This window comes from Podarcis pityusensis (genome assembly GCF_964106645.2).
Source record: "Podarcis pityusensis genome assembly, chromosome: 11".
NCBI classification, from domain to species: Eukaryota; Metazoa; Chordata; class Lepidosauria; order Squamata; family Lacertidae; genus Podarcis; species Podarcis pityusensis.
The window spans coordinates 19,409,743-19,430,433 of record NC_138036.1 but is presented as its reverse complement, the minus strand read 5'-3'; the positions used below and the strand labels follow the sequence as shown (position 1 = coordinate 19,430,433).

The 20,691-nt window shown below is 45.9% G+C and overlaps 1 protein-coding gene across 7 annotated transcripts in view; it reads right to left on the bottom strand.

Annotated features, from left to right (window-relative positions):
* Nucleotides 1-202: 202 nt before the first annotated feature.
* The window catches only part of NIM1K (NIM1 serine/threonine protein kinase), a 29,890-nt gene continuing 9,401 nt past the window's right edge, over nucleotides 203-20,691 (bottom strand). For 4 of the 7 annotated variants that reach the window (XM_080972914.1, XM_080972913.1, XM_080972911.1 and 1 more), the window contains exons 2-4: nucleotides 7,570-8,683; nucleotides 1,844-2,112; nucleotides 203-1,052 (exon numbers count right to left, since the gene is read on the bottom strand). In XM_080972914.1, the coding sequence (XP_080829040.1) occupies nucleotides 303-1,052; nucleotides 1,844-2,112; nucleotides 7,570-7,876 (1,326 nt within the window). In that variant the 5' untranslated portion in view covers nucleotides 7,877-8,683 and the 3' untranslated portion in view covers nucleotides 203-302. Of the gene's footprint in view, nucleotides 1,053-1,843; nucleotides 2,113-7,569; nucleotides 8,684-11,257; nucleotides 11,709-18,230; nucleotides 18,330-20,691 lie in introns of those variants that run through there. The other 3 variants (XM_080972912.1, XM_080972910.1, XM_080972916.1) reach the window with 3 other exon arrangements.

The following is a 20,691-nucleotide window of genomic DNA, read 5'->3' as shown; positions in this document are numbered from 1 at the left end:
CTATACTTAAAATTGTTCATCTACTTGGGAGTGGGAATAAACCCCCACTAAACACAGTGTGACTTTAATGGAATTGCACTGCACATTTATCATTTATCCTGATTTTACAGGCCAATTCCTTGCAGCAGAACTTAAAAACTCAACAGCCCTCAAATAATACATTTTACTAGTCTACTCTTGAATGTGCATCTTAGATGAGGAATTTTAAGGCATCTTTTTTATTAATTCAAAATTACAAAAATGCTAAGAACAGACAAAGAGGTCTCGGCAAAGTTTGCCAAACACCAAGACAGCTGCATTTTTTATAAAATCAAACAGAGCTTAGATGAGTGTTTGAGGCCGCGATAGGTAGACTGCTCTTTCTTTGACTCTTGCTCCCTGAATTCTGGTTGGCTGATTATATGAACCGTTTCCACGGCCCTTTTCTTTTGCACCCTGTGCAAAATAATTCGGTAGATCCCAGTTACTGAGCTGTGGGAAGCTCTCCCGCGGTTATTCTGAATGTGCTCCTCCGTGATCCCCAAATTGTTCAATATTTTTTTCACTTCGGCGTCTTCCTCTCCGAGTGTTCCACTCCCCGACAAGTACTTTGGATCCAGTTTGAAAGGTTCCAGGGGCTTTGGATACTCCACTCCTTTCATCCATTCGCTGTTCATAATGTACTCAATGGAATAGCGTTCCGACGGTACTGGCTGCAGGATTCCCCGAATCAGCTTCTGGCAAGGTTCCGAGAGGAACGGCGGCAGGACATACATGCCCTCGAGAATAGTCTTCTTCAGTTTGCCCACTGTGTCTGCTCGAAAGGGCATCATCCCAGTCGTCATAAAATACAGAAGAATTCCGAGTGCCCAGATATCCACATATGCCCCAACGTAGCTTTCGTCCCTGAAGAGCTCTGGGGCAGCGTAAGGAGGGGAGCCGCAAAAAGTGTTCAGTGTTTCCTCTTTTTTACTTATCGTGCTGAATCCAAAATCCCCCACTTTCACACAGGTGTTACTGGTGTAAAATACGTTTTCAGCTTTCAGGTCCCGGTGAATTATGTTGCTCTCATGCTGCAGAACAAAGAATAAAAAATAATGTTTAGCTTTCATAAATGTTTTCCACTGTGCTGCAAATGCAAACGTGGAAGTCTTTTAAAATAAGAACGGTTAGTCTTTTAAAAGGAAAGTATATTTTAGCTAGCCTATTGTACAAAACCACCAGCAGGGCTGTAGCCGCAGAAGAGGAGAAGGAAGGTATGGACCACTGAAAGCTATTCCAAGCCTCTACCTGAATGTTTAGTTTTCATTTAACCCTTCTTCCCCTGCCTCCCACATCCCAATAATTTTATAGCCATTTTGTTTGTGGAGACATGCAGAAAAGGACAAAGGCAGCATTCTGCCCAGTTGCCCTCTAAATGTTAATACAATTAAGCAGTTAAGAGCTCTTTATCAAGCTACCTGTATGTTCTTCCTATTCTGTAATGAATCCCCACCCACATAGGATCCTCATCACAACATTTCTGGCCAAAGGCCTGAAAAAGCAGAGCTGTTAAATAGCCCTTGAACACATTACAGCAGAACTTGCACAGAAACACAAACTGCTTGCACTCCCATGGTGGCCACGTGTTTCCAACAAAAGATATTCCACGCAAAACGTACCTCAAGCTGCAGAAAAGCACCCAAAGCAAATGTTTGTTCATACGCAGGCTCACTAAGCTGGAGCCACTTGCCATGTTGACATAATATTCTTTTATTGCTCCTAACAGACTGGTGGATATCTCAAACTAATCCTGCTTCTCTTTAAAGCGGGACACACACAGGGAAATGCAGAGCTGCTGAAGGGACCAAAATAATGAACTTACCATGTGCTTAAGAGCAGACACAATCTGGGAGAAGATGTGCTTACTCTCCACTTCCAATAATTTCCCCTCTGTCGTGATTTTCGCAAATAGCTCCCCTCCACTGGCATATTCCATCACCAGGTGCAGCTTGGAGAGGGTCTCCATGACCTCATAAAGCCTGATGATGTTTGGGTGGTGCAGCTTCTCCATGCTGGAAATCTCGCGGGAGAGTAATCTCTGCGTCTTCTGGTCTAATTTCGTCTTGTCCAAAATCTTAATGGCTACCTTTTCTGGAATGACAGTGGTTTGATTTCATAGGGTTAGTAAGGACAGCTGATACCATGCTTAAGAAAGGAAGAAAAGTCATATGAACAGCCTTGATCCAGCAAGCTCAAGACTATCTGTTGCAACTTGCAGGAGATCGTTGGAGCCTCAGGCAAATGGCCTTCCCATCAAGCTACCTAAGATCCTTTTAACTGGAAATAGCACAAGCTGAATCTGGGACTTGAGGTGGAAGGTTCTGCTCTGCCACTGAGCTATGTCCCCTCCCTCTGCTTTCCTCTGCTACATCTTGTATAATTACATCTTAAAACAAAATTCCCATAACAGTTGGCATGGATGTAATGCACTCACCTATTAAAAGAGGGGGAACATAGGTGTTTTGTTATTGCACAGCACCCTGGGTTCTGTTTGGATGAAGGGTGCTTTAGAAATGTTGATAATAAATAGAAGTATACCGGGTCAGCACAGTTGTCCATCTAGCCCCGTAAATTAACTGGCAGCACATCTTCAGTGCCCAAGGGGATGTTCACATTACACCACATTACAATGCAGTGAAGTGAAGTGGTTTCTGCTGGCAGATAATTAGGTTTCTTCCATGCTCAGTTCAGGGGCTTGTCCCCACTTCCACTTGCCCTTTTCCCCTTGCCCCACTCCTTGTCCCCCAAGAAAACCCACTCTTGAACTCTAAATCTGAGCAAATGTTAATCTGGAGAAAACCTGAATTGCCATTTGCTACGATTGAGCGCTAAAGAGCAGTTCCCCCCAGGGGTTGTGAGGACTCCTGTGAGAAATTTACGCATACTAACCAGGCTCTGAAACTGAAACTGAAACTTTGCTCAGTATGGCAAGGACCATGCAGAGCAGCCATCAAATCCTCTAGCAGGCCTTGGCCTCCACATATGCACAACTGTAAGCGACCCTAAGCAGCCTCTCTGCGTCACAGGCCAAAAGGGATCTGCATTCCACTATTTGTTTTATTTTTTGCTGTGATGAGGCAGCTGCATTTAAACATGACTTAATACAATAATAAAAGAACTTGAACGGAATGTAGAATCCACATTGTTTGTAGCAGAACTAAGCTGTGTTGTGTTGTGTTGTTTTCCCGATACACAGCAGACTACCATTCCTATCTGTGCAATTATGCTGGCTGCAGATGAAGGGTGTTACAGCTCCAAATATCTGGAGGGCACTAGGTTGGCGAAGGCTGTATTCAACTCTACTTATGCTGCAACCCAACACACACTTACTGGCGAGCAAAACCCACTGAGCACAGTAGGGCTCACTTTTAAGTAAATATGTATAGGATTGCATTGCAAACCAGGTTTCCACTGCAGCAAACATGATCACTGTTGCAAATGAAACAGACTACAGCCCGTTTCCGAGAGACCGTGAATATCTTCACCCCACAAGAGAGACTGAGCCACACTCCTACCTTTCCCAAGAAGCTCAAGGTAGCACATATGGAGGTTATTCCCCTCCAATAAACAATAAAACAGCAACACACAATTATTAAATATCCCAAAAGTGCAATTGCTGTTAAGAAAGCTTCAAAGGCACTGCAAGACATTTCTTGTGTTTTGTAAATTTAAAACACTTCTCACCACAAACTACAGAAGAGAAAAAGCAAAGGCCAAGCAACACAGTGGGAAACAAAAGACTTTTTCTCATTCAGGGTTCTTTTCAAGCACAATATTTACAAAAAAAAGAGGGTAGAAGAAAAAAATGTTCCAAGGCTAGGCAAGAACAAAAGAAGTAACAAATCAGATTTTGCACTTCATCCATGGCCCAATTTCCCCTCACCGCATTTTGCTTCTGCAGCCTTGGTTCTGCACTTTGTTTTAAGAAGTTTAGGGAGGAGAGATCAGGTCATCCTGAGAATCCAGCTAGCCAGACACTTTTAGAAGAAAAGGTTGCTATAACCTTGTCTGTGCCATCAGTGACAAGAGTCTCTCTAATCCTAGCTGCTGATGCAACCGTTTGAAACACAGCTTGCAATTGGCACGCCAGGTATCATCTGGAAAAGGAGCCAAATACTAGGATGTTCTTTTGTTGCACATGCAGGAACACAGAATTCAGGCACGCACATGGGTGGAGCTTCAGTTATTGATACAGTTTTTTAGCAGAGAGATACAGGATTCCCTCTTATTACTATTATTTGTTAAATTAGCATGCCACTTTTCATCCAAAGATCACAGGGCAGTTTACTACATAAAAATACAAACAAGAACAAAAGCAAACCAATAACCCCTTCCCTTCCACAAACATTTAAAAAGCCATAGAATGTTAATCAGCCAAAGCCTTAGTTACAGAGAAACGTTTTTGCCTGGCGCCTAAAGATATGTAACAAAAAGCGTCAGGCAAGCGTCTCCCCGGGGAGAGCATTCCATAGATGGGGAGCCACTGCAGAAAAGGCCCGTTCTCATGTTGCCACCCTCCAAAACACTCATGGAGGAGGCACACAAAGAAGGGCCTCAGGTGATCATTGCAGGTTCTGGGTCAGTTCATATGGGGAGAGGTGGTCTTTGAGGTACAGTGGTACCTCGGATTAAGTACTTAATTCGTTCCGGAGGTCTGTTCTTAACCTGAAGCACCACTTTAGCTAATGGGGCCTCCCGCTGCCGCCGTGCCGCCGGAGCCCAATTTCTGTTCTTATCCTGAAGCAAAGTTCTTAACCTGAAACACTATTTCTGGGTTAGCGGAGTGTGTAATCTGAAGCGTATGTAACCTGAACCGTATGTAACCCGAGGTACCATTGTGTTGCAGTCCCAAGATTTATAGATCAAAACCAGCACTTTGAACTGGGCCCAGAAACTTACTGGCAGCCAGTGTAATACCCTCAAACCAACCACACCAGCTGAAGTTTCCGAACTATCTTCAGAAGCAGCCCTCCATGTAACACATTGCAGTAATCTAACACAGTGGTTACTAGAGCACGTAAGTTTGTCTATCCCTGTCCAGATAGGGGCACAGCTGGGCCACCAGCCAAAACCAATGGAAGGTACTCCTTGCCACTGAGGCCACCTATCCCTCAAGCAACAGCAAAAGATTCAGAAGTACCCCCAAGCTGCATACCTGCTCCTTCAGAAAGAGTGTAACCCCATCCAGATCAGGCAACCTCCCATCCATATGGGTCTAGGGAACCATTCACTAACAGTGTCTCAGTCTAATCTGGATTGAGCTTCAGTTTGTTGGCTCTCAGTCCATTACCAAGGCAAGACAACGGTCCAGCACATCCACTGCTACACCTTCAGATGTAAAGAAGAAGCAGAGCTGTGTGTCATCAGCATATTACTGACAACATACTCCAAAGCTCCGGATGACCCCACTTGGTGGTTTCATGCACCATAATTATCTTGGAAGGATAACGAGTCACCTGAAACCCCAAGAAACCAGATCTGAAAGTATCTGGAGTAGCCCGTTGGAAGTCATTAACTGCATGACTTACAGGACAGAAGTGTATACTGTCGTACCTTGGATCTTGAATGCCCTGGAACTTGGACGTTTTGGCTCCCAAACTCCACAAACCCAGAAGTGATTGTTCCGGTTTGCAAACGTTCTTTTGGATCCAGAGCGTCCAACAGGGCTTCCGTAGCTTCTGAATGGCTGCAGGAGCTTCCTGCAGCCAATCAGAAGCCGTGATTTGGTTTTCGAACATTTTGGAATTCAAACAGACTTCTGGAACGGATTCCATTCGACTTCCAAAGTACGGCTGTACCAGCATATAATTTATCATATTTCCAACAGGACAACAGGCTGCAAACCTCAGCGTTCCTTTCACCAGGTAAATTTCCCCTGTATATCCTACTGTTGTAACTGCTAACACTGCAAAGTTAGCACACACACACACACACACACACACACACACACACAAACCCCGCTCTGCTCCCAAGAAATAACACTGCAATAATTACAAGTTCATTTCATTATAATTCAGCAATTGAGCTGGAATTGCCATCACTAAATTCTTCTGCTGGCAACACCTCGGTTCCCATTTTGAAATGTTCAAGTGCTCTCTTTAATCCTTGCTGTATAAAGCACATCCGCACTCTTCCTTTTGTTGCCCTTGCCCCATGAATCCAGTCCCCAGGAGGTGAAGGTCTGGGTTCAGATGGGATGGGGGAGGGGGGGTTCAATTAATCTGATGTGAGCAAGGAGAGGCTTTCTAACGCCTACAGACACACAAACATGGTATCAGCAGGAATTGCAAATACAGAGAAAGTGACACACACATACGGGCAAAAATATAAACGCGAAAGAGCTTCAGTGTGACAAACTCAGCACGGGAGATAACACATACAGCAGAGTCAGAAGACCCCTGAGGCACATTTGAGGCACATCCAAATTCTGGGAGGAGGAAGGCACTTATGCAGATAAAAACCATATAAATCATAGAGGTGGAAGGGACATGTGGCCTTCCAGATGTTGTTGTTGGACTCTGGCTTCCACCATCCCCAGTCACCATGGCCGCTGGTCAGGGAATGATGGGAGTTGTAGTCCAACAACAGCATCAGAAAGGCCACAGGTTTCCCACCCAGATTTATAGTACCATCAGCAGATGGTACTCATTTCTATAATGCTTGGCCTGTGATCTAGAAATGGAAAGAAAGGTGGTTAGTGGGAGCAGCGAGGATGGGATTTGTGTATGCAGGAGAGAATGAATGCATGATGAAGGGGAAGGAGAGGGGGACAGGAGGGCTGTTCTGACCCACTTCTGGCTTCACCCCTGCCCACTTTGGGCTCTGCCCTTGTCCACCACCACCTTAAAGCTCCTAATTTCTCCCACCCACCTAGGGAAAATTGGCATAAACTTCTGAAGGGGCTGCCCAGTCCTGTTCTAAAATAACCAACTCTCCTTGGTATCATCATGAATACTGAATGGAATAGTCATTCCTGACAAAAACGACATGTCCTGGAAAACAGGTAGGGGAGGAGGAGGGGAAGTCTCCCATTTGGATGTTCTCTGTCCCAAGAGGGTGTTGAGAAGCGCGCTCAAAAGCGCAGCGAACTCACTTTAACTCTCTGGTCTTGGCATGCGAGGCAGATGGTACATGAGCCTGAACAAGGAGAGACCAGCTCAGGATATTGCCTTCAATGCTTACGCAAGGGATGGCATATTACATTGTGCATCCACCCACTGCCCCACTTAGTATCTGTTCTGTGGATGCTTCCAGACAGGAGCTGAATTTGCAAACCGTTCAATGAGATGTTGCAAACAGGTTAATTTTTTTTTAATAAAAAAAAATTACTGGATTTTCCTTGGGAAAGGATAAATCTGGATTAAATTGGAAGGGAGGGGGAGATCTATAGCCTGGCATTTGGATGCCAATGACACATGGATGCTGTAGGAACAAAAAACCTTACATGCGTCTGATGCACCAATCCCACAAACACCCATCTGGAAACACCTTGTATATATCTCTACACAACCCCACACAACCGCTTGTTCCACACACCGCAGAGCCTACCTTTGGTCAGAGCATGGATTCCAAGCTTCACTTGGGAGAAGTTCCCACTCCCTATTTCCCCTCTGATGCGGTAAAACCCAATCCTCTTCCCCAGAGTTAACTCTTTAACCACCTTTTCATCCTGGGACATATCCAGAGTCAGTTTCTCCAAAGGCGTCAACCGGCGCTGCCTGCCCTGCTCATCCTCTGCGTAGACCTCGCTCTTTGTATAGTCCTCTGCACTGTCTTCCCGATTCCATCTAACATACCGGTGGCTCCCTAGACCGCCATTCGCATATCCTGTGGTCATAGTCCAGGGGGCGATCATGTATCCATCGGCTTTAGCAAGATGTTCTGTGGGAAGACCTCGGCGACACGGATGTGGACATGACAAAGCCTATGACCATTTAAAACAGAAAGCTAGAGAGAGCTCTAAGACATGGGGCTCGGCACTAAGTTTTATTCGCGGCGTTATCTTCCAGCAAATGCATCACTCCGTTTCCTCCAAATAAAACTTGGAAGCGAAGACCCAACTTGTATCCATATTTAAGCAGCCACTTCAACAAGGGTCACAATCTGCAGGCTTAATGGAAGATTTGCAATTAAAGGTGCAAACTCTACATCACAAAAGCAAGGAGGGCTGTGCAAAATACAAGGGCATCCTTTTCTCACTCTCTCTCTCCAGGCATACAAACAAAGTGCTTGACTCAGCGTCTGCTGCTGCTGCTTTGAATATGTCCAGGTCCCTTTGAACAGCTGACCTCATCAGGCAGGAGATGATCAGATCCTCCCTCCTTGATTCAGGTCCCAGTTCAAGAGCCGAAAGCTGCGATTCTTTCATCGCTATGTTCTTTAGCCGGCAACACTTCTGCTGCGGCTTTGAAGTGTCGGGGTGCTTCCTCGGATCCCTGCTGCAAATAACACACCTGTGCTCTTTGGCGCTGCCATTGTTGGTAGAAGGCTGGCACTGGAGGGTGAAGGCAAAGGCTGGATGCTGACAGAAGAGGAAGATGAGCGATGAAAACACCACCCTTTCTTAAGTAGCGCGGAAGTCACAGCAAAGGATTAACGAACTGCAGTTACTTCACCCCTCCTTCTTTGAAGGCTTGAGCCTTCTCATAGACGTAATGTGCTCCTAAGAGGAGGGAGGTGCAAAAGAATAAAAATCAGTTAAAGCCTTTGCTTAATGGTTCCAAGCGTTCCCACTGAGCAGTCGCTTTTTCTCCCTCTGCTGTTTTAGAAATCACCACCAGTTGCATTCTGCACTTTAGCACTACTCCAAGTAATCAGGGAACTTGCTCACTCTCTCCTGTTTCCTCCTCTTAACCAGGCATCAAGAGGTTGCAAGGCTATCTGTGGATCACCAGCATCCCTCAGCCCATATCAGCAAGCGTCTGCTGGAGGAACAGAGCTGCTGTGCTCTCTTCCCTTTCACAAGGGCAGGGAGATAGCTTTACATAACCCATTAAATAATCCTTTCAGCAGCTCAGTCGCTTCTTCGTGAGAACCAGAGGTGTACAGAGCCTGGCTCTAGAAATCTTTCAGCTGTGCTTGCTTAACTTCTTAACTATCTTAGTATTCCTATTTTCCCTGACACTTACCTACCGAGTTACAATCTCTGTGGCCTTGTGCCAAGGCATCTTTCAAGCCTCATTTCCAAAATAGGTTCCCATTCCAGGGGTGGCTATAATTTGTGTCCCTCCAGTTGTTGTTGACCACAACACCCACCAGCCACAGGTAGCATGGCCATGGATGATTAGAGTTGTAGTCCAGCAACATCTAGGGGCACGGGTGGCGCTGTGGGTTAAACCACAGAGCCTAGGACTTGCCAATCAGAAGGTCAGCGGTTCGAATCCCCGCGACGGGGTGAGCTCCCGTTGCTCAGTCCCTGCTCCTGCCAACCTAGCAGTTCGAAAGCACATCAAAGTGCAAGTAGATAAATAGGTACCGCTCCAGCGGGAAGGTAAACGACATTTCCGTGCACTGCTCTGGTTCACCAGAAGCGGCTTAATCATGCTGGCCACATGACCCAGAAGCTGTACGCCGGCTCCCTCAGCCAATAAAGTGAGATGAGCGCCGCAACCCCAGAGTCGGTCATGACTGGGCCTAATGGTCAGGGGTCCCTTTACCTTTACCAGCAACATCTGGAGGACCACAGATCATAACCAGTTCCTGCACTAGACCCAGGGTGAGGAATCTTTGGCCTGCCAGATGTTCCTGAACATCAACTCCCAGCAACCCCAGGAAGTAATGGCCAATGGCTAAGGGGGATGGGAGTTGGGAGTTCAGCAACATCTGGATGGCCACAGGTCCCGTCCCCCCACTTTTGAGCATGACCTTCACTCCTCCAGACCAACTGCTCATTTTTACTTGTTTGTTTGTCTGTAAATGAGCACCAAACCTTCTGCTTACTTGAAGAACTTCAACCACTCTCCCCTGCCAACTCTCAGGTCTAGAATGTGTTCCCCAAACAGTTATGGGGTGCCACCCATCTCTTTCTTTCCCTCCCTCTCTTCTTTCCAGCCTCTCCCTTTTTATTGGGGCTTTAGTTTGGGGTTTATTTGTAAAAGTGTGTCACCCTTAGGCATGGGCAGCCCTTGTCAGTTTAACCCTTAGCCATGTATGCTAATGTAGCCTACTTAGCTCATTTGGTGGGTTTCTCTGAGTAAAGCTAATATATATATTTGGCTATAGTAAATAGCACACCAGGAGACAATGTTATGAGCCCAGATCAATCCTACACATACAGTTAGCAAAGGTAACAGCAAAAATATCTAAACAAAGCATCTGGGTGTGGCCGCCGGGACCACATAACACCGGTCCTGAGATCTGCATTGGCTCCCAGTACGTTTCCGAGCACAATTCAAAGTGTTGGTGCTGACCTTGAAAGCCCTAAACGGCCTCGGCCCAGTATACCTGAAGGAGCGTCTCCACCCCCATCGTTCAGCCCGGACACAGAGATCCAGCGCCGAGGGCCTTCTGGCGGTTCCCTCATTGTGAGAAGTGAGGTTACAGGGAACCAGACAGAGGGCCTTCTCGGTAGTGGTGCCCACCGTGTGGAACACCCTCCCTTCAGATGTGAAAGAAATAAGCAGCTATCCTATTTTTAAAAGACATCTGAAGGCAGCCCTGTTCAGGGAAGTTTTTAATATTTAATGCTGTTCTGTTTATTATTATATTATAAAGATTCCACTGCAAAGACCAAGCAGCTCATCTAATGTTACTAAGAAGCTCAGATGAACTGCAATTCTGCATGGGGAAAGGGCCGTAGCTCAGGGGCAGAGCATCTTGCTTTCGCATGCACAAGCCCCCAGGATCAATCCCTGGCATCTCCAGGCAAATCTGGGCAGCTCCCCTGCCTGAAACCCTGGAGAGCCGCTGCCAGCCAGTGTGGATAATGCTGAGCTAGACAGCGCTGACTTCATATAAGGCAGCTTCCACATTTCCCAAGGTGAATGAAGTATTTATGTTGGCTTTGTTCTGAGCAATGAGAGTGGTTCCACTGCAAGTAATTGGGAGAAAGCCACAGTGGGTCAAACGAAGCATCTCTCCAACAGTGGAAGCTCCTCTGATTCTTGTTAAATATCCTCTCTACAGTAGCTGTTTTACTGGGAATCGTCCTGCTGCTCAAGAACCGATTTACAGAATAAACCTTTGGATTACCCTAAGTGCAAAGAGCTAAATTAACTCCACAGAACCCTTACCCTACCAAATGCAAGCAGAGGTCCTTAGTTAAATCTGGGAGAGTAACAAATGAGGCATTTTCTAGAAAGTTTCTCCCACTGATAACTGGAATACCTCCACTGTGGTGGTTGCCCTAGGATGTGTCAAGGAAAGGGTTAAAATGGGTGTGAAGTGATTGGCCAGTGAGAATGCGAGGGGGGAGTAAAAGATTGAGTGGGAGGTTTTGAAAAGTCAGTTGAGGTTTGGGAGTTGGGAGTTTGAGGTTTGTCAGTTGGGAGTTGAGGCTTGGGTGTTGGAGAAGGAAGAGGGTGGAATAGGCAATGGGTTGGTTGAGTTGTATTGTGAAAGAGTGAGAGGAATTGTTAGGGAGTTAGATAGTTGGGAATAATTCAGTTTGAAGTTGTAGGAACTAAGATTTAAGAAACGGACAAGAGAAAAATAAACCGAAACCATACGCTTATTCCTGCATTTAAAAATAAACTTGATATTTGTTTATGTTAACAACTGTCTGGACTCCGTGTGGTGGTGGCAGCGAAGAAAGCAACCGCAGTGGTGGCACAGGGTCAATAGACCGTGAAACGTCCAGGGGCCCTGTGTGATCGCCACATCCACCTTGCTTCACAAGACACCTCAGCCACCAGCCTGAGAGTTTGGATTGGAAGACCCCTCCCAACCCCCCTGTTACTCTTTGGTGTGTCCAACACTTGTACTGTGACATGGTTCTCCAGACAACCTGTTTATTCACCATTCATCCTGAATTGTTCACACAAAGCTTACACAGTGGTTCGAATAGATCCGGTCTTCGCTGAGCATTCGTTCTTAATTGTGTACAGGGCAGTCATATGACAAATGAGCAGACGTCCTCATTTGCTTTCGGGTGCTTGCATGCCTTCTGGTTAATATTTTTATCTACCCACACTTTTCAGTGCATCTCCTTGTCACTTTCCTAACCACAAAAGGTCCGGGGTTTTTTTAAAGAGGATTTGTTGCACTAGGGCAACAGAGCGCTTTAATCCACTTTCATCGTGCATAGATCTCTCCCGCAAAAATAATGGCGAGTCTGGAAGGCTCGTCTCCTGCAGAGGAAGCAATACTTCTTCTGTGAACACACATGGAAGGTTCATGTATATAGCTGTGTACAGATCATAGGAGCCAATTCCTAGGGGCCGAGGCCCTCCCATAAAATATTTGGGCACTGCCATTCAAATGGTATGGGGTGAGCCCCATCATGTGATCGATTATGTGGGACAGGGCTTACCTGTCCGCCCCAATATTTTATTCAGGTTTGCACCCCTGGTACGGATGCACAAGCAGATCTGGAAACACTAGCAGATTTACCCTTGTGGAGTTTTGCACAGAGACACATTCTCTCTCTCTCTCTTCAAATTGGGTACCATTTTCAGAACAGCAGCATCCAGAAAATCCCCTGACTCAATCTCAACAGAATAGTCACTGCATGCGGACAAATACAATCAGCCTAAGTAAGGGCTTTATCGGAGATCTGCTTCTCCCCTCCATCCCTGCTCCACCCCCAGGCTATGTAAGGCCTGCTATGACAGCATCATGTGTCCTGCCAATCCCACTATTGCTGCCTTTTATTTATGAAATTTGCCACATCACTGTTAAGACTCTGAAACGCTCGGGACTCTAAGGTTTCTGACAAAGCAAAACCAGACACTCAGCGCTGGCTTTTCTATATATGTGGCGAAGGGGACAGAAATAGCAGAACCAGCTTAAAGGCAGTGCAGCTTAGGACAACAGTGGCAGATGGATATAGCAGAGGAGGAGACGGTTCTGCCCTCCGGCACATTCATTATTCAGATTCTATTTTTGTGTTTCTGCTTCACCACTGATGTTAATCCCGCTGCACACGCCATGTACAATTGTGAAAAGGGCGCATCATGGGCAGGGCAGCATTCGTTCTCACCGTTACGTAACCCAAACACACGCCTGAGCTCCTAACAAAAGATGGTGCAGCAGTTTATTTGACAATGGCAACTTCTAAAACTGCAGGCCGTGCTGTGCGACTGAGATTTCAGACACAGCTCGCCTCCTAGGGCTTTTGTCTGCTGCATTGGTTTAAGATCTGAAGCAGGGAGACATGGGAAGCAGCCTCATATACAGCTCAGGATGAGGGTTTTGCCCAGCTGTGCCTGGAAGGGATTGAGCCCAAGATGTTTTGCAAAAGCTCTGCCACTGAGCTACAAGTAAATCCCTTAGCTGACAGCACCACAAGCTTGGCACATTATTCATGCCCTTTGACTTGTAGGACTCCTGTTGTAGGTTGCTGCTACTGTGCTGCCAAGCTCATAGGCACTGAAGTTGTGGGGTAAAAAAAGGTAAAGGAACCCTGGATGGTTAAGTCCAGTCAAAGGCGACTGTGGGTTTGCGATGCTCATCTCACTTTCAGGCTGAGGGAGCCGGTGTTTGTCCACAGGCAGCTTTCCGGGTCATGTGGCCAGCATGACTAAACGGCTTCTGGCGCAACGGAACACCGTGACGGAAAGCAGAGCGCACGGAAATGCTGTTTACCTTCCTGCAGCAGCGGTACCTATTTATCTACTTGCACTGGTGTGCTTTCGAACTGCCAGGTTCGCAGGAGCTGGGACAGAGCAACGGGAGCTCACCCCATCGTGGGGATTCAAACCACCGATCGGCAAGCCCAAGAGGTCCAGTGGTTTAGACCACAGCGCCACCCGCGTCCCTTCTTCATGCAGCACAAAGCTAAACTATAGAAGTCACTCTCCGCAGGAGGCAGTGATGGCTACTAACTTGGATGATTCTGAAACAGATTAGAGAATTTCACAGAGGATAAGGGCATCAATCAGGCCTGTGCAGGCCTTGTCTGATGAATGGGGTGGGAGTCTTGTCCATGAGATGCACCACCTAATCCAGGGGTCAGCAAACTTTTTCAGCAGGGGGCCAGCCCACCGTCACTCAGACCTTGTGGGCAGCCGGACTATATTTTTGGGGAAAAAATTGAACGAATTCCTATGCTCCACAAATAACCCAGAGGTGCATTTTACATAAAAGGGCACATTCTACTCATGTAAAAACATGCTGATTCCTGGACAATCCGCGGGCTGGATTTAGAAGGCGACTGGACCGGATCTGGGCCTTAGTTTGCCTACCCATGACCTAATCTGACCTGACGCGACACACTAGTAAGCAGTAACGCAGGTTCACATTTTACTATCGCAGCCTTGCAGTGCATATGGACAAGCATGGCGGTTTTGCCCATTACGTACCCAGTCAACTGAGAGGTGCAGGGTATTCTTGACATGGTAGTATGTCCAGCAAGCCCCTGCCAGCTCCCCCAGCCTGTTTAGCCCTCTGAGGCCTGGGGCAAGTTTACCCAGCTGCCCCTACCTCTGCATGGGCCTCCCATCAATGGCTGCATGCTAGACAGAATGGTTATGCTCTGGCTCTGTCAAAGGCAATAGTGCTTCTAAATGCCCGTTGCTGGAAACCACAGGAGAGGGGAACGCACTTGAGTTCAGGTTCCTCACAGGCGTCTGGTTGACCACTGTGAGAACAGGATGCTCGACAAGATGGGCCTTTGGCCTGATCCAGCAGGCTTGTCTTAGCGTTCTTTTTACATCCCTAAATGTGCTACAACAAAACTTGTTTCATTTAAGCCAATTTCTCCGGATAACTCAGAAGTTCCACCATCATGAGAAAAAACACCCTTCTCTTCACGCCATGAGCAAAACTCTTTCCTGTTCCCTCTTCCTTCCCAGCTTCTAACCCATGGCTAGGCAAACTAAAGCCGGGGGCCGAATCCAGCCCAATCACCTTCTAAATCCAGCCTGCGGATGGTCTGGGAATCAGCATGTTTTTACATGAGTAGAATGTGTCCTTTTATTTAAAATGCATCTCTCTCGGTTATTTGTGGGGCATAGGAATTCGTTCATATTTTTCCCCAAAAATATAGTCTGGCCTCCCACAAGGTCTGAGGGACAGTGGACCGGCCCCCTGCTGAAAAAGTTTGCTGACCCCTGGTCTAACCATTCTCACTAGAAGCATCTCTCCTTCCTGGTGACTGCTGCAATTTAGTGTGCCAGGGAGCCTGGGTATGTGATTTTCTTAGGGTGCCCAAGTCCCCAATAGGGGCATTGGGCATCATGGAAATCACATTTCCCAGGCTCCCTGGCACACTGAGGAAGTGGTTGTAGCAATATTCCAGCAGTTAGCAGGCAGGCTTCCAACAACTTCTCTGCCACTGCTTCCAGACCAGATAGGGGAAAGATGTCAACAGGCCAGAGGGTCTCATGGGTGCAGACTAGGGAAGTTTTCAGAACCCATCACACTTCTGGAAACATTGGGATCCCAATGAGGTTCGAATTGGGCTCACAGTAATTCCCCCCATTTATTTCCATATTTAGAAAACAGCTTAAATTGAGCTAGTTTTCTAAATGAATAAATATACACGGAAAATTATTCCGAGCCCAGAATTGGTCCATCACTGCATACAGCTAATGCAGACAACCTTAAGAAAACTGAGCTTGCCTCTCATGCATTTTTTAACTCACCCAACAATGAAAACACCGCCAAAGAAAAATAGCCAGCAGTGGGGCAATCCGCACACCAATTACCGAAGCGCCACAGACATCCCTTTGACAGGCTCTTAAATCTCTGAATGCAGTTGGCAAGTCTGGCTTTTAAACAGCCTGCTACAGTAATCCCAGCTTTCACTGCTTTCAACTCAAGAAGATACAACTGTGTGTGTTTTAATGCAAAGTGAAACTGTAATTACTAGGAGTGTTTTTCTTCCTCTGCTGAAGAGGTATAAAGTTCAGAGCAGCCTTTGAAGTAGCATTCCATGCAGTCAGCGATGGTTGCAGTCCAAAATGTGGGGGAGAGTGGGGCGCCAGGTTTGGGGAGACAGGTTTGGAGGACCAGTAGCTCTGTTTGGAAGAGAACTCAGCCAAGTTGGATCCCCGAAGCAACCCTGCTTCCCCAGCTTTTTGAGGTCAGGGATGATGGGAGATGTTCCAAGAGCATTGGGAGGTCACTCCATTGGCTATCCTTGCTCTAACCATACCAGCTCTAACCTACCCTAGGCTAACTTTACCCTAACTGGCAGTGTGGTACTAAATCACTGATCCAAGCAAAATTTCCATTCATACAAAGTCCACAAAGAATATAGGGTTTTTTTGTTTTTTAAAAAAGGTTAAATCCTAAACTAGCTTTAAAAAAAGGGGAGAATTTTATTTAATTTTTAAAGCCTACAACCCAGAAAGTCTGCAAAATTATGACCTCCTTTCGTCTAAATATTTTAGCTACTCTACATGATAAAAAACAACCAGGTGAGACCTACCTAGCATTTGAGCCTCTCATGACTGCAGCTCATTACTTTTCCAGATTTTGGGTTTATCAAAGCCTTTGATGAGATTTATTCGATTCCTTTGAAATGCAGAGTTCACGCCCACATCAATGTGGGTTCTAATAAAACAGAATACATCTTAAAATTGCCTCCCCTTCAGATCGCCTTTCGTCTTTTGAAATTACTTTTGCTAATCAACCTCATGAAATATTGCAAATGTAATTTTTCGCTTCCTCTGCTTGCCAGCCTTCCTCAGTAGTGAGAAAGCCCAGCTCTGGACAGTGGACCTCCGGATATGAATTAAATTCGTTCCGGGGGTCTGTACTTAACCTGAAAAGTCCGTAACTGGAAGCGTTGCTTCTGCGCACACATGTGGCACGATAGAGTGCTTCTGTGCATGTGTGCGGAGGGCAGAGCGCTTCTGCGCATGGCAAAACCCGAACGTATACACTTCCGGGATTGCCACGTTTGCAACCCAAAAGGTACGTATCCAGAGCGGTATGTAACTCGAGGGTCCACTGTATTTACAAGGTTCATTTAGCAGAGGGAGTACTGGAGGGTTTGGCCCCATCTGCACTATGCATTTAAAGCAGTATTGCGCCACTTTAGACAGTCATGGCTTCCCCTAAATTATCCTGGGAACTGTAGCTTGTTAAGAATGCTGAGAGTTGTTAGAACAGTCCCCTACCCCTCTTTGGAGAGCTACCATGCAAAAGCTCTCAAAGTGATACGTAGACTTCTCTGCCAAGCAAGGAGTATGATGAACCATTAATATATTTCTATTATTTTCACTTGCATTTCCATGGTTATGTCTTCTTATAAACTATGACTGAAACGAATAAAAACAGGTCCCTCTTCTGCAGACTTAGGTTTGAAACCTAGTTGAGACATAGGTTGCATGAGACTGAGCTAATGTGCAGGACAGAAGCTCTCCATAGCTGCTTTGTTCCTCCCTGGTCCTTCTCCTTGCAGTGCTCTGCTGAGCTAAGCTAAGCCAAGCCTTGGCTTAGCATGTTATCTGAACTGGGTCTCACAGTTAAGCTCTTGCTGTGCTAACCACAAGATGCAGCCAACAGCCTGTGTGTTTGTGCCATCTCGGTAAGCCATAGTTTGGGCTTACCACATTGCATGAATAATTGAGCTGTAGAGTTGGGACACGGGTGGCGCTGTGGGTTAAACAACAGAGCCTAGGACTTGCCGATCAGAAGGTCGGAGGTTCGAATCCCCATGACGGGGTGAGCTCCCGTTGCTCAGTCCCTGCTCCTGCCAACCTAGCAGTTCAAAAGCACGTCAAAGTGCAAGTAGATTAATAGGTACCACTCCTGCGGGAAGGTAAACAGTGTTTCCGTGCGCTGCTCTGGTTCACCAGAAGCTGCTTAGTCATGCTGGCCACATGACCCAGAAGCTGTCTGCTGGCTCTCTCAGCCAATAAAGTGAGATGAGCGCCGCAACCCCAGAGTCGGTCACGACTGGACCTAATGGACAGGGGTCCCCTTTACCCCTTTACCTAGAGTTGGAAGGGACCACGAGGGTGATCTAGTCCAACCCCCTGCAATGTAGGAGTCTTGTGCCCAACATGGGACTCAAACCCACAACCCTGAGATTAAGAGTCTCATGCTCTACCGACTGAGCTAGTTCTTCAACAATAACGTTCTCTAAAGTAGTTTGCTACCTTCCTTCTTTGCTCGTACTCTTGCAAATGCAACCATTAAACCTGTCAAAATGCTTTTTCAGAGATTTCAGCTCTGCTGGGGCCTACGGTCTGTTGATGTGTCACTGTCCTTCTATGTGGCTCCCATCTACTCATCTGCTCTGATGTCACGCCAATGTCATAATAGGGAGCCTAATAAGCCCTGGACAGCCCAGATGATGATGATGATTTTATTTACACCCCACCCATCTGACTGGGTTGCCCCAGCCATTCTGGGTGGCTGGAGATACCTGGAGGCAGGGCACTGGGAAACCTCAGCACTTCAAAGTCTATGAGATGTTTAGTTCAGCCAAAGATCATGGGAGAAAGCAGCTGGGCAATACTAAGAAGCTTCCAACAGGTCAGAAGAAACTTTCCTGGCTGCTTACTAGTGGAAGAAATAAAAAAACAAACCAGCAGCCTTTTTTGATCAGCAATTCCCTCCATGGCCAGGGATGAGACAAATATGACCTCCTCCCCTTACAATGTGCTGGGTTATTTGCCATATGTAGAGGGGCATCGTTCTTCTCCACTTACCATAATATAAAAAATATACCCCAGGTGATTTAATGCAAAAGTAGAACGGGCAAGACAATACCTTTTCTATGAGCCAAGTAAAAATATGAAAGCTTACAAATTGCACAGAACTTTTCATACAGTTGGGTGTTCACGCCAAAAGGGGGATGGGAAAGAGGGGAAAGAATAGCTGACTGAGCTAATGCATGGCATTATGTTGATCTTACCCAAGGTCAGAAGGCTCCCCAGCACCACCACTTGGTCCTTATATGGGAGTGAGCTGTCAACCATAGCATTTATTTGTTTAGTATTCTATAGTCTTCCATCTCAAATGGGATCATCTGGGTGGCTAACAAATCAAAATAAAACCAACCCAGCACTAGAGCAAGTGTATGTGGGGGTGCACAAAGGTGGTGTAGTGACAATAAAGGTTTATTATTATTATTAATTATTATTATTATTATTATTATTATTATTATCCAAAGAAAAACCTGAGAAAATAGCCAGCAGCAGCAACAAAAATGAAGAGCAATCAAGAGACAAAATCCAGGAACAAGCAGATCCACAAGCCTCCCATAAAAAGACTGGTGAACCATGATCTTCTGAACCTGGTGCCTAAATACGCTCAATGGGATAATGAACAAAGGTGAAAAGATCCCAGTCCCACACTGTTCCCCCAAAATGCAGCACATGGGCATTTGAAACATAGCCTAAAATAAGCTACTATTACGAAAGCCAAGAATGCACTACGTAGGCTAATTTGGACCTCCAAGCCTTAAAAAAGGGCAGGTTGGATCTCTTTCTGGGTGCTATCAAATGCAATGAAGAGATAAAAGCCACTGATGTAAATTTCTCCTGTGAAATTAAGCAGGTTTTTAATCCAATGCACACAGTGCTTCCAGATTGTCACTATTTTGCTGGAGACATTAAAGTGCAAACCAGAACTTTAGGTTTGTACATCCTAATGCAACAAAGCCACTTATTAAAAAACAGAGCTTTTGTGGTTTGGAATGTGGTGATAAAATGTACCAAAAACTGTGGGATGGATGAATGATTAATGGGAAGCAGACAAATTGGGATGAATGCTCATTGTTGCATAACCACTCTGAAAACAAATCTGAATGCATGCTCACTAAAAACCAGATATAATTTAACCTCCATGTGAGCTTTGCGAAAGCAAACCAGGATGAGTGCTCAAGAAACAGATTATCCTATAATGATTTAATAACAGCATTAAAAAATGTCAACGTTCATTATTTAGCGTCTGAGAAATGCACCACTTTTCTTTCTGCTTCCGTTCCATCACATCCACTGCACACACAGAAATTAAAGAGGTAAAAACCTCTGAAGTTAACTGCATCTGTGAAATTAAACAAGCTTTTGATATAAAGTAATTAAACGTACTTGTTAATGGCACTAAAACATTCATTATTAAGGTATGAGAAATTAATAGCTTCTATGTTCATCGAATCCACTGAACACACAGGAACATACCCAAACTCTGCCCTAATCCATACCGGCTACAGCTCACAATTCCCATTCCGTTTACCTGTCAATGTCAGCCAATCTGCATCCTGAGTGAAGCACTCACTGTATTTCTCTGTACGCAGAAACAGGAGCCTCTGTAAAAAGCAAGTCAGAATCCTTTGCCCCCCCCCCCCCCGAGTTCCAAATTATCAGAGTGACAGGCAGCCTCTAACGTGGAACGGAGCCTGCAAGCTAATACAGAGCAACCAAAGCTCTGAAATAGCCAAAGCTATTTTTACATCCATGTTAATACAGTACTTCTGGCATTTCATTCACTGACTAATCCACCCTGGATTTGCTTAATGCTGTTCCCATATCAGCTTGCCACAAGTAATGACACCTGTTTGGTAGCCTCCAAATATTATAGGGAAGCAGCAGGAGGGCTGGATATACCAGGAGG